The sequence below is a fragment of the Squalius cephalus genome, assembly GCF_949319135.1.
Source record: "Squalius cephalus genome assembly, chromosome: 23".
In the NCBI taxonomy this organism is placed as follows: Eukaryota; Metazoa; Chordata; class Actinopteri; order Cypriniformes; family Leuciscidae; genus Squalius; species Squalius cephalus.
The window spans coordinates 24,993,632-25,007,990 of record NC_137144.1 but is presented as its reverse complement, the minus strand read 5'-3'; the positions used below and the strand labels follow the sequence as shown (position 1 = coordinate 25,007,990).

Sequence of the window (14,359 nt, the reverse complement as noted above, 5' to 3'; positions counted from 1 at the left end):
ATTGAGGAATACACCCCACTTGTTACCAAACAAAAAAGAAAAACACAGAAGAATGAACATCACTGATTTAATAATTGAATCATGTAGTTTGGGATTGTCCAGATGTTCATAATGCTGTGCGAGGATGAATGTCACGAGGCCTGTCAAAAGTCCTGGTCAAACTGCACTACTACATACATTAGATGTAGATTTTGCATAAAGAAAAGACTAAGCCTATTTTTATTTTTGCATTAATTTCATGACAGATAAGCACTTTTTACCCCAAATTGTCATTTACATAAAGCAACCATTCACACACACATACATAGAAATATATATATATATATGAATTCTTAAGGTTATGACAATGTGGTTTTATTTTTTGAACTATTATCACCTCCATTATTATTATTATTATTAATAAATGCCCCAATATTTGCCCATTTGTGACATGCTGTGTTCAATTTTTTTTTTTTTTTTTTTAAATGGTAAAAATAGGGTTGTTATATTGTATAAATCCCTTTTTTACTATTAAACTTTTTTCTTTTTTTGCATATTCTTCTGTGCATTTGTGCAATTATTTCATGACAAATATACAGTTTCTAATTGATTAATGCAACAAAAAAACTGCATTCTGGTAACCATACAAAATTATATCTATATATATATATATTTAACTTTATATATATATATATTTATATATATATATACACACATACGCACACATATTGTTATTGTAATACATTAAAAAATACTGTATTACAGCGACAAGGATCGCCACTGAAAACATTGGCGATAAAAATTAGTAAAATCTGGAAGCATTACAGTAAATGAGAATTTGGAGATAACATGGGCTTGTACTGAAAATGCCACAATAACAATTATTAATGGCTTAATTTTCCTTGTGCAAAATATATTTTCTGCCTGTTTCCAAATAAGTTAGTTTAATTTAATTCATTTTTAATTGATTTTGAGGTGAAATATGACCCTTTTTGAGAGGCTACATGACATTCACCCACATGCATACATGTTTTTGATTGTTTCTTGAACCTGTAACAGGGATAAGGTCCATTGAGTGCTACATTGTGTCTCACTATGAATAAAGCTGGACACTGAGTTCTTGAGACATCATTCAGACAGACAGCTGATCTGAGACCTGTGAGAAGAGACACTGTATGTCCATGTGTGTCATTATTGTCTCCAGTGCTGCTGTTTGTCATGTTCTTGGCATCCGCTCTCAGCACGATCGCGTGTGTGTGTGTGTGTGTGTCAGCTGGACTGAGGGTCTGCAGAGGTAGCTGGTGTCTCCAGTCCGACTCGCTTTAGTGATTCCTCATACTTCCTCTTTCCCAGAGTCACTACGTCCTGTACTTCTTCCGCCAGGTCCCGCCTGCCACTGTCCACCAGTGCTTTCACCAGCCGCTGCACCGCCCCAGGCCCCGCCCCCTGCTGCCCTCTCGCCCAATGAAAGAGCATCGCCAATACCTGGGCCCCAAAGTTGTCCCTGACAAAACAAACACATGGAGATGCCATTTTATTTGTATTACTATCGCAATTTTTTGTGCCATTCTTAATTTATTTGTTAAAATGATGTTTCCTGTAACTGTACACAATGTTTGTCATGTCAATGTGTGTACATCATGGCGGTATTATTTGATATGCTGTTTTTATTGTATGATTTTAATTTAAAAAAATTATAAAACAGTATTGTTATTGTATAAACCCATTTTATTTTGACAATGAAGATTTCTGCACTGTGCATTTTTGCAATAATATCATGACAGATAAGCCATTTTTACCCCCAAATTATCATTGATTTTTGTAAACAAACTAAATATTTTTATTTATATATATTTATATATAAACACACACACACACACAAACACGCACAATTTTTGTCATGTCAGTTAAAGCATGGATGGATATAACAAACCAAATTAAATAATCTAATCTATAATAATCTAAATCAATAATATTTTTAAAAATGCATTACAGCGTTTTTAACGTGCATTACAGCGATAATGTTGTGATAAAGAAAAGAAAAAAAAGAAAAGTGAGCATAAATAAATAAGGCAATTTTGCATTGATAACAGTTAAGCACTTTTAACCCCCAAATTTCATTAACGTAATCAAACATTTAAAATGGCATTCTCATAATTATGATATATATATATATATATATATATATATATATATATATATATATATGAGCCTAAATAAATAAGGCATATAATTATTCAAATAAATATAATGTCATATGCCTAGAAATAAATATATGCATTTTGTGTCTCATTTATGCTGACATTTCTTTGCACTTTTATTGATTGCAACACTTCAGAATTAATTTAATTTTTCATAATTTATATAATTTTGTCTGCTATTTTGTTGCTTTTTAGAACACATTTATTGATATTGGTACCACTCTTTTTTTACATTGTTCTGGTACTTACTATAGTAATAACAGTAAATTATTACTAACAGAAAAGGCATAATTACATGCAACTAACCAAACCCTAATCCTAACTCTATAGTAAGTACATGTTCTTAATTAATGTTTCTCAAATATATAATTACAGTGTAACAAGGACACCTTAGAATAAAGTGTAACCTTGAAATTTGAGTTGACTTGAGAGATACAGGGGCGTAAAGGCGAAAAAACGAACAGACTACAGAAAAGAGGGCCATAACATAAGAGGGCTTGAGAAAATGAGTGTGCATGCATGCGTGTGAATGTGTCCCGTCTCCTGCAGTGTCCCAGATGGCTGACTGATCAAAACACTCAAAATTCACCATTGTTTGTCTTAAGTTCTTTCCTCAATCACGCATTTTCACACTGCCTCTCTCTTTCTCTGTAATACATTTCTCATAGTGATTTTATACCAGTGCAATCATGTCTGTGATAGAGCAAACCAATCTCAAAAAACAAAAAACCTGAACTTATGATATTTGGTTCTGAAATCGGTCCTAAAAAGCTCATGATGTTGGAGCCGATAGCCTCGCGGTCAATGCTCCGACATGTAGCACTGCTGCGCTTCGGGTGACCCGAGTTCGACTTTTCCCGATCCTCTCCCCCTCTTCTCTTCCTGTCAGTTCTCTACTATCCTATCTCAATAAAAGCAAAGAAAGGCCAAAAAAAAAATCTCATGAATATTAATGAAGTCATACTGATCTGGCTTGGTAATAATTCCTGCACTGTCCAGCCATAAATGTAATTAATATTCAATGAGTCATCAGTGTTAACGGATATCTAATGTTGCAATAAACACAATTTCTGTATAATCTGTTATCACTGTCCTTTTGAAATCTGAAATGAGTGCATCATTTGACAACAGTGAATGCCACACAATATTTCCCCAAATATTGTGCATTCGTTATCTCGGACTCACTGATCAGCAGAACTGTAAAATCTGTCCTTTAATGAAGACAGAACGTGCTGTTGGCCTCAGTGTGATTTACAGCGCCATCTGCTGGCGGGCTCTTTCACACACTCCTCACCGGCTCTGATCTGATGCTCACCTGTGCTGGTTTCGGATTCGCTCCAGTTGGTCGTAGCCGATGCCCAGGTTGATGCCGATATTCTGCCACTCCTGGTTGATGCGTAAGGAGATGGACAGCAGGTTGGCCTGTGTCAGGTAGCCGCTCTCCGGGTCGCCCAGGTTCAGCTCGCCGGAGATGTTCCCATCACAGTCAGCGTTCTGTGTGTGAAAATATGATCAAACAATTCGTATTTATCTATCATAGTTTAAATTCTACTGCCTTGCTGTCTACTCTCTACATAAGCAGCTTCCTAACCAAAAAGGGAAACTAATAAGTGACTGATTTGAAACATTATTGGTTTTCGAGATTGCTCACAGGAATCCGCAGAGGAAGCGTCGCCATCCACTGGTTGTCGTGACCTTTTCTTTTACTTGCTACTTCCTCTGGAAGATCCATAGGCACTTCACCCCTGTAAAATGAAACCTGGAGGGAAACGTCTTATTACAAGAGAGGTAAAGGTGATAATCATCACAACAACATCATCATCACATCTGATCAGATCACATATGAGGTCAAAGCTATATGTTCGACCAATGAGATTCCAAAGTGGGAGGAGCTAACCAAACGCTTTGCATTTGAGAAGAACATGAGCTGTGTTCAAAATCGCCACCTGTACCCTCGTTCACTATTCCCTATCTCTACATCAGTCCACTAATATAGTTCATTTAAAGGAGTGATTGAAAACGAGAGAGTGAATTCAGACACTGAGTGCGTCGGAAGGGCGGCTGCTTTTGCAGTTTCTGCTGTTTAATAATCATCTGAGGTTTAGTAAACTGGCAGCTCCAGTAGTTATGAAAAGATTAATTTTGAACTCTGTCATGGAAACTAGCAGTATAAACCTTAATTAAACAGTTTAATAATTAATAATAGGAATTTATTCCTGTATGATATTACGCTGTACCCACATTGGACCAGCGGTTTGGAAAACGTATGGATGGATGATTCAGATGCGGCGCCATCTTCTGGTCAGACACAGGAATTCATTCGGTGCGACCATCACAGTGCATTATGGGTATTCTCTAGCTGTTGAGCATACATCTGTTGTACACTCGTTATTACGGTGAATTGTGGGATTGAATGAGTGCACTAGATAACGTCCACTATGGTTTTAGTCTAAAACTTTTAGACACCACTGCAAAAGGCTATCCCCTCAAATAGTGCCATATTTAGGGGTATAGGGGGCAATTTCAGACACAGCCATGGAAGACAAGTGAGTTGGCTGAAATACTGGACTGATCTGACAACAATCAACCCTGTCTCACCTGTCCTCTCACGGGGCCCTGCTGTGGGCTGATCGGGCACACATGGACCTCTTTAATGTTCTTCAGGTGAGAGTAAAAGGTGAATGAGAGTCTGCCCTCTTTACAGTCAGGACGGTCTGAGGACACAAATATTCGGGTTAAAGGGGTGGTATAATGCCCTTTTCACAAGATGTAAAATAATTTTGTGATGTCCCCAGAGTGTGTGAAGTTTCAGCTCAAAAAACCCCACAGATATTTTTATATAGCATGTTAAAATTGTCACTTTTTGAGGGTGAGCAAAAACGCACCGTTTTGTGTCTGTCCCTTTAAATGCAAATGAGCTGCTGCTCCCGGCACAGGGGGCGGAGCTTCAAGAGCTTGCACTCACACAGACATGCACTGAAAATTTCAAAAACTTTTAGCCTTTTATGTTCAAACCGGTTTCAGACAATGATGGAGAGACTCAAGAAGTGACAACATGTAGAAGCAACAGGACGTTTCTGAATGGTTAGTTGATGAATTTATGTAGCTTATGTGTAGTTATCTTCTAGTCATTGATTAGCATATTCTGTCTTCATAATCTATAAATCGTGTTCAGGGGGCGGGGTTTATGTAAATTTTAGGGCTGGTGATGTCACTAACCCGGGAGGGAAGCTCGTGTAGTCCCTACCAGCCGTTTGTTGTAGTCCTTAAAAAGTTATTTCTTTAAAAGCAAATATCTCCCTTTGCTTTGAACTTTGAGCGTTGTAACTTTGCAGATTTTGTTTATGCTCAAACAGCAACATTACACACTAACTAAAGTTACAAAAGTGAAATCATAATCAACCACCCCTTTAACTTTAATATATTTAATAGTTTGCATCTATTCATGCTGTATAGGTTGAGTTGTGTTTACTGTGTCCAGCACCTGCACTGATGTCGATGCCTCTCTCAAAGCCAGCGAAGAACTGTTCTCCCTCCAGCAGGATACACAACTCAGACGGCTGAGGACCTTCATACTGCTCCGACAGAGACGACAACCTGCTTTCAGCCTAAAGAGAGACACCAACAAGCACTGCTAAAACTGTAGCGTATCATTTTAATGAAATTAGAGCCTATAATTATTAAGAAGTTCATAGGTTGACTTTCTGGAAAACGAATATCACAGACTTGAATTGCATTGCCCTTTTCATTACATTGACTTCCATTCATTCGCAATGCATGTTGTGAATGCAGGAGACAGGAAACGCAATTAAAACACAACCTAAAGGTCTAGTGTGACCACGGCCTACCCAGAACACCCTAGAAACCACATAGCAACCACACACACACACACACACTCACCTTGTCAGACGGCAGGCACTGCAGCAGAACCTGCTCTGGGTCGTTTTTTCTCTGTAGCGCCAGGAATCGAACCCGGAACTGTTTCAAGCGGTGATACATCTTCCTGACAACACCACTGACACACCTGTGAGTGGTGTACCACAACCAGTACCTGAACACACACACACACACACACACACACACACACACTGTATATGACAGACTTTATGCGTTTACACTATCGGTCACAAGTCTGGAATAATTACAATTTTGTAATGTTTTTGAAAGAAGTCTCTTCTGCTCACCAAGGCTGCATTTATTTGATTAAAAATACAGTAAAACAGTGAAATATTATTTCAAATTAAAATAAAGGTTTTCTATTTGAATATGTTAAAATGTAATTTATTTATGTGATCAAAGCTGAATTTTCAGCATCATTACTCCAGTCTTCAGTGTCACATGATCCTTCAGAAATCACTCTAATATGATGATTTGCTGCTCGAGAAACATTTATGATTATTATCAATGTTGAAAACTGTTGTGCTGCTTCATATTTTTGTGGAACATGTGATACACGAACATTCAAAAGTTTGGGGTCAGTAAGATTAAACATAATAATACTTGTATTCAGCAAGGAAGCATTAAATCGATCAAAAGTGACAGTTAAGACATTTGTAATGTTACAAAAAAAATTCTATTTCAAATAAATGCTGCACTTTTAAAATTTCTATTCATCAAATAATCCTGGAAAAAATGTATCACGGTTTCCACAAAAATATGAAGAGGCAAAAACTGTTTTTAGCATTGATAATAACAAGAACCATTATTAATAATTGAGTATCAATAATAATCACCATATTAAAATGATTTCTAAGGAATCATGTGACACTGAAGACTGGAGTAATGATGCTGAAAATTCAGCTTTGCATCACAGGAAAAAATTACATTTTAACATATTTTTAAATAGAAAACAGTTATTTTAAATAACAAATAAATGCAGCCTTTGTGAGCTTCTTTGCTGCTCACCATGAGAAGTGTGTGACTGAGAAGACGGCGTAGATGTGCGTGACGTAGAGGGACACCTGAGCGGTGACGTCAGTCCAGGTGTGGGCCGTGGGGTCGCCGTGCATCAGGTGCAAACGGGACATGTCCACCATGTGTCCTGAACACACACATATGAACCTAAAACACCCATCAGCAGTACACACTGCTTCGTTCAGAGAACACCACCATACTACTCATACTAGTTTTGCAGTGTGTAAACAGCACCAAACACCGTCTCCCATGACATGACCTTTCATTTCCATACAATAAATTATGACAAACAATATCAACTGTGATTTTCTTGAATCGGATACCACTTGCATGTGATGTAGTGAGACAACATGTGACAACATTAGCATGTGACAACATGTGACAACATTAGCATTTTTATACACAAACTATTTATATATATATGTATTTGTAGTATACTTAGTATAAAATAAATGACAAATACATTTTAGTATATTTATGTTTCACTAGGGTATACATACAGTATTTTATTTTTTATTTTTTTTATAATTTGCTACAACAAAATAATAATTATTAAAATATAATTTAAAAAAAACAGTGGGAATATAATGTGGACTAGAATCCTATTATGTATTTGAGTCAAAATAAAACACTTACTTCAATATTCATACTTATTAAAGTAATATATTACTTACTTTATATATATATCATTTTTGTAAATATTTTATCTATTTACTTGCATATCATATGACCTTGAACTGACATCAGAGAACTTTGAAGATGTGAAAGTATTGTTAAATTATTGAAATATTAACTCAAAATATTAAGTTAATATTTTATGTCTAAGGGGTTCGGCTGACAAAAAAGTTTGTGAACCCCTGAATTAAATAAAAATAATCAAAGCGTGTCATTAACAAAAAATAAATAAATAAAGACATTTGACAAAATAAAACCTGAGTCTGAAATGCTAAAACAATAGATCTAGTGTTGAAAGTGCAAATGAAGGCTGCTGTATATAATGAGCACATTGTACACATTCCTCATTTGTTTAGCAGCTTTAATGTCTGCATAAGTTAAACCGCTGATGTCTGTAAATGTAAATCTCAGGCAGGAATGAGTCTCTAATAAGATTAAGATCTGCTCAGTTTAACAATTAAACCGTTTCCTAGAAAGAAGTGAACGTGATGCAAATACCAGTCACTCCAGGTGGAAGAGGAATCTGGACTGTGATTGGCTGAAGGAAGTGCATGCTGGGAGTTTGAGAGAGGCATAGCAGTGGGCTTGCACTCGCGTGAGGGTCTCCGGTCAGGTGTTTCACCTCAGACTGCACCACCTGCAGGACCTTAGGGGAAAAAACTCATATATCAACACAGAATTGAGCAATATGTGATCATAACAGTTAAAGGTGCATAGTGTAATATTTAGAAGGATCTGTGGACAGAAATGCAATATCATATCCATAACTATGTTCTCAGTGGTGTATAAAGACCTTACATAATGAACCGTTATGTTTTTATTACCCTAGAATGAGGCATTTCTATCTACACACACCGCGGGTCCGCTTACATAGACATGTTTCTACAGTGGCCCTGAACGGACAAACGCGTTTCATCACTATGTTGTTCTTCGTGCACAGAAGCGAGCTAACGTCAGCCAATAAAACACTGACACAATGATGAACAGGTAACAATAATATACGCAATAACACACCGTTTTACTGAATAATTAAGTAAATATAATTCATCTTTGTAAAGAAACCTCATTGCTTAAAGGAGACATATCATGCTTTTAAATCGTTCCTTTTTACATATAAATCATACATTTGTAGTCTATATAAAGCGGAACTGCAATGCTTGGGTCTGAATTCCTCATTATTATAGCTCCACAGGCCCCTTTTTTACCCCTTTTCTGATGTGCGTCTGAGAGCAACTCGTTTTGGTGCGGTCTCTTAGTGTCTCAATACAATTGAGACACTTCATACCCCGCCCCCTCTCCAGTTTGCAGAGGTGACACTCGGTTCAACTCCACCCCGTTCGGCCATTTTTGTAGTTTGTTAGCAGAGATACGATTATCTAGCGGCACAGAAACTTGTTATTCACACGTTATTAACAAAATGTCAACAACGGAAGACTTGTCCAGCCAGCCTTACATGTTCGAGCCAGAGTCGGAGCCGGAGCGAGATGAAAATGAAGACGACGAACCTGCAGAACAACATCTTCATATGGATGTATCGCAATGGTGTGTTACTGTATTTACACATGAAACTTTGGTCTTCCGACCTTTTACCGCCGTGCCGATTTATTTTGATTAATATGTGCGAGGGAGAGAGAGCAAGACAGCGTCTAGTTTGGAGACGGTGAAGTCTTGTTTACACTTTCGCCTGGCTCCGAAGAGAGAGAGAGTGCGTGCGCGCGACCGGGTCTCTCTCTCTCTCTGCTCGTTCTTTCAGTTAAACATGCGCCCTGTCACAAGCGCGGCAGTTCATCTACATTAGACGGTGTAATGAAGCGTGTGGGTTACATCCAACAACCGAACATTTTAACTTACCCTCTCGTAACTTCTGCATCTTTTAGCTTGGACTACAAAATTGCAGCGAAAAAAATGGCGGATTGCTCGAAGTGTTGGGCTGGAAGTCAATGTCCTTATTTGGCAGTTCCGCTGCAGATACTGTGACGTAATAGTTCACAAAACGTCATAGATAACAGAAAAATCGGAACAGGTTGAAAAATAAGGCCAAAACAGAATATAAAGATATCAACGAAGCACCTGAAGAGAATAATTTCAACTTTTCTGTACTTCTAAACACTCCAAATACACAACAAAATGCATTTAAGGGCTAAAAAAGTGGATTTGGCATGATATGTCCCCTTTAACTGGCTACTCTCTGCTGTCTCAGACGACGACATCACTTCCTGTGTGCCACTGTAACTTCTGTTGGGTGCAATTCACAACCTCGCCACTAGATGCCGCTAAAGATTACACACTGCACCTTTAAATGATTAGCATCAGTCCGATTAGCTCATTATTAGAAGCAGTGGTTATTTTACTATAGTATATTCTTGAACAGACCTGCAGTGTGACCGTACGCGTCTCTGTTGTGCAATCTGGAGGGAAAGTGAGTTTGATCCCCGGGTGGAACTGAGAAACCAGCAGCGCCCCCTCAGGGGACACGGAGCAACTGTCCAGGAAAGGACGAGAGACGGCCACGAACCACGAGAACTGCGACACACTGCAGCAGGCCAGCTACACACACACACACACACACACACACACACACACACACACACACACAGTCAAAACAAAAATTATTCAGACACCAGACATCATTTTTTATATTTTTTTTCTAGTGGGTGCTGGACACTATAGTTCATTTATGTAAGTGAGGATAGCAAAATAAAGTAATCTGTGACATATTATACCCAAACATACAGTTCATACAGTGACTACCAGTAAAAATATAAAAAATTTGGGACCAAAAATGATTCAGACACTTTGATCTAATTGCTAATGTGACCTTTCTACACCACAGACTGAACAAAATGAAGCATTGCTTGGTAATTGGTTGACCTAAATTGGTATTATCTAATTGTGTACTTTTACATCTGACAGCTATTCAACATAATTCATCTGTGAGACAGTCTAACAGAAGGATGGACAAAACCAGTGAAATATCAACTGATTTGATAACTCGAGTTTTTATTACCATTTTACAACTATAGTGAATAAACTGTGATAATGTTGAAGGTGTCTGAATAAATTTAGGTCTGACTGTATATGTGTTGAGTAATGCTCTCGTGATGGTGTACGGTGTTGCAACAATATGAAACGTAATATTTGACGAGTGCGATCTGATTGGCTCACCCGTGCTGGGCGTCCCCCAGGCCTGCAACTGTGTTTCTCACTCCCTCTCCTGGTCAGAGTCTGTAGTGTCGTCCAAGACTGACCATCAAACCTGCGGACCGCAACGTCACCTTTCCGTGTTTTACGATAGGGGACGCACACCTCTACCGGCTAAAAGAATGACAGGGTGACAGAGACACCGGAAAATGTATTATAATTATTATATTTTAATAATATTCATATATTTATTTATTATAATAATTCATTTATTATAGTTCATCTATTATTAATTATAATAATATTGTATTTGATTAATTTATAGTTTTAACTTTTAGTTATAATTTGTAAAGCAGCTTTTTTTCATTATAAAAATTATTTTATATTACAAATATTAATATATTTATTAATTATAATAATTAATTTGTTATATGTTATTTATAATAGTTTATATATTATTAATTATAATAATACTGTATTTTATTAATTTATATTTTTAACTGTATTAATTATTACTTGTGACTCAGCTTTCTTTCATTATAAAAATATTATAATTATTATATAAAAAAATATATATATATATTTATTAATTACAGTATTTTATTTATTGTTTTATTCATAATATTTAATGTTATTATAATAAAACTGTATTTTATTAATTTAGAGTTAACTGTATTACGTATTACTTATTACAGGAGCTTTCTTTCACTATAAAAAAAATTATAATTATTATATTTTAATAATATTCATATATTTATTAATTATAATATTTAATTTACTACATTCTATTTATAATTGTTAATATGTTATTAATTATAATAATACTGTATTTGATTAATTTATAGTTTTAACTGTATTAGTTATTACTTATAAAACAAGATTTCTTTCACTATAAAAATTATTATAATTATTACATTTTAAGTTTAAGTTTTAAGTTTTAAAGTTTGTAAATACTTTTATGCTAGATGCGATTAATGGCGATTAATCAATTTGACACCACTATTTATTAATTATAATAATTAATCATACTGTATTTTATTAATTTATAGTTATTAACTGTATTATTTTTACATCATAAAACAGGACCAAGTATTTATATTTATATAAATATAAGCTAAAAATAACAACCTTCTCAAATGTGGCTCCATGTGGGCGGAGCTCCAGCTGTCGACTCAACAGGATGTCGTGCTCCTCTAGCCACACCCACTTCCTGTCTGGCCTCCTCTCCGCCCACTGGAGTTGTGTGACCGTGTTTACGCATCTCCGTGGAAACAAGAGCTCTGCCCCTCCAGGAAGGAACACGTGACAACCATCAGGTGATACTTGAAAACTGATGAGCAAAGAAGACTTACATTCAGAACATTATAGAATATACCGAATACTATTTTTTAAGTAGTATATATATGTATATATATGATGTAAGCCTTTAAATACAATTACCCTGAGCCCCTGAGAAACTGAATACACCGGGTTGATTTTAATAACATTAATGTACTTGAAGTGTGCACAAAGCACTAGGAAAATACAAGTGTCGGGATTCGGTATTGGCAGATCCTCAATATTCAATGACTCGGACAGGATCAGGGATACAAAAAACTTGATCGGGACATCCCTAATTTTTAATTGTAGTGATATTTCACAATATTACTGTTTTTACTGTATTTTTGATCAAATAAATGCAGCCTTGGTGAACAAAAGAGACTTCTTTCATTAAAAACTTATACCGACCCCAAACTTTTAAACAGTAGTTCAAACAGAACTAGTATAGTAGTTAGGGATGCATGATATATCGGCCACCATATCGGTATCGTCCGACATGTTATTGTTATCTGCCCGATAAGAAAAAGATAAATAAAACTGATAAATTTAATGGATTATTTCCTTCAGCTGAGACACTTCAGAAGCGCATTGTTTGCCATGATGGTTTTGGATTGCTTGAAATATGATTGGAATCACTTTAAAAAAGGAAAAATAAGTCATATAAGCTACATAAAATTATAATGAGAACATAATTATAAGTGTGTGCTTAGCTCATGGCTTTTAATGGTGAGACTTTTGTTTTTGTAAACAGACTCTCAAAAATTATATTAAAATTTGGATTTAGATTTATCGGCCAATATATCGGTTATCTGCTTTTAAATATAACGAATTATCGGTTATCGGTATCGGCCAAAATGTTCATATCCGTGAATAATCCCTAATAGTAGTATGCCATTCTGAAAATACCCACAGTGTGTACTAAATCTGAGCATGTTTGTTCAAGGGTTAGTTCACCCAAAAATGTAAAGTCAGTAATTACTCACCCTCATGTTGTTCCAACCCCGTAAGACTCTCGCTCATCTTCAGAACACACATTAAGATATTTGTGATGAAATCTGAGAGCTGTCTCACTCCTTCATAGGCTTCTATGTAATCGATATCTGCCATCCCAGAAAAGTTAGTAAAGACATTGTTAAAATAGTCCAAGTGACTACAGTGGCTCAACCTTAAGTTTATCAAGCGACGAGAATGGCCTTTGACACAGTTAACCACCAGATCCTCCTGTCAATCCTAAAGATGAAGGGCATCTCGGGAACCGCACTCCAATGGTTCAAGTCTTACCTCTCAGGTAGGTCCTTTAGGGTGTCGTGGAGGGATGAGGTGTCTAAGACACAACATCTAGCTACTGGAGTGCCTCAGGGCTCAGTGCTTGGACCACTTCTCTTCTCCATCTACATGACATCACTAGGATCTGTCATTCAGAAACATGGCTTTTCCTATCACTGCTACGCTGATGACACACAACTCTACCTCTCATTCCAGCCTGACGATCCGACGGTAGTTGCTCGCATCTCAGCCTGCCTGACAGACGTTTCTGGCTGGATGAAGGACCACCACCTTCAACTAAACCTTGCGAAGACAGAGCTACTCGTGGTCCCGGCCAACCCAACACTTCACCACAACTTCACCATTCAGCTAGGCTCGTCATCCATAACTCCATCTAGGTCAGTCAGGAACCTTGGTGTGGTAATTGATGATCAATTGAACTTCACAGACCACATTGCTAGAACTGCCCGGTCATGTAGATTTGCCTTCTACAACATTAGGAGGATCAGGCCCTTCCTATCAGAACATGCTACTCAACTCCTTGTCCAAGCGCTTGTTTTATCCAGACTTGACTATTGTAATGCTCTCCTGGCCGGTCTTCCAGCTTGCACGGTCAAACCTCTGCAACTGATCCAGAACGCCGCAGCTAGAGTGGTCTTTAATGAGCCAAAAAGGGCACACGTCACTCCTCTCCTCACAAAATTGCACTGGTTGCCAGTTGCTGCTCGCATCAAATTCAAGTCACTGACATTTGCCTACAGAACATCCACTGGTTCTGCTCCCTTTTACTTTAACTCTTTACTTCAGACTTACGTGCCATCCAGGAACTTGCGCTCTGCAAGTGAACGGCGTCTTGTGGTGCC

The 14,359-nt window shown here is 37.0% G+C and overlaps 1 protein-coding gene across 3 annotated transcripts in view; it reads right to left on the bottom strand.

The window, feature by feature from the left end:
* Window positions 1-715: 715 nt before the first annotated feature.
* Window positions 716-14,359, bottom strand: part of pidd1 (p53-induced death domain protein 1) — a 20,345-nt gene continuing 6,701 nt past the window's right edge. Inside the window, exons 6-16 of one of the 3 annotated variants that reach the window (XM_079860142.1) lie at window positions 12,039-12,240; window positions 10,935-11,084; window positions 10,143-10,316; window positions 8,268-8,415; window positions 7,086-7,221; window positions 6,081-6,231; window positions 5,665-5,788; window positions 4,779-4,894; window positions 3,832-3,939; window positions 3,496-3,674; window positions 716-1,483 (exon numbers count right to left, since the gene is read on the bottom strand). In XM_079860142.1, the coding sequence (XP_079716268.1) occupies window positions 1,249-1,483; window positions 3,496-3,674; window positions 3,832-3,939; window positions 4,779-4,894; window positions 5,665-5,788; window positions 6,081-6,231; window positions 7,086-7,221; window positions 8,268-8,415; window positions 10,143-10,316; window positions 10,935-11,084; window positions 12,039-12,240 (1,723 nt within the window). In that variant the 3' untranslated portion in view covers window positions 716-1,248. Of the gene's footprint in view, window positions 1,484-2,625; window positions 3,086-3,495; window positions 3,675-3,831; window positions 3,940-4,778; window positions 4,895-5,664; window positions 5,789-6,080; window positions 6,232-7,085; window positions 7,222-8,267; window positions 8,416-10,142; window positions 10,317-10,934; window positions 11,085-12,038; window positions 12,241-14,359 lie in introns of those variants that run through there. The other 2 variants (XM_079860143.1, XM_079860144.1) reach the window with 2 other exon arrangements.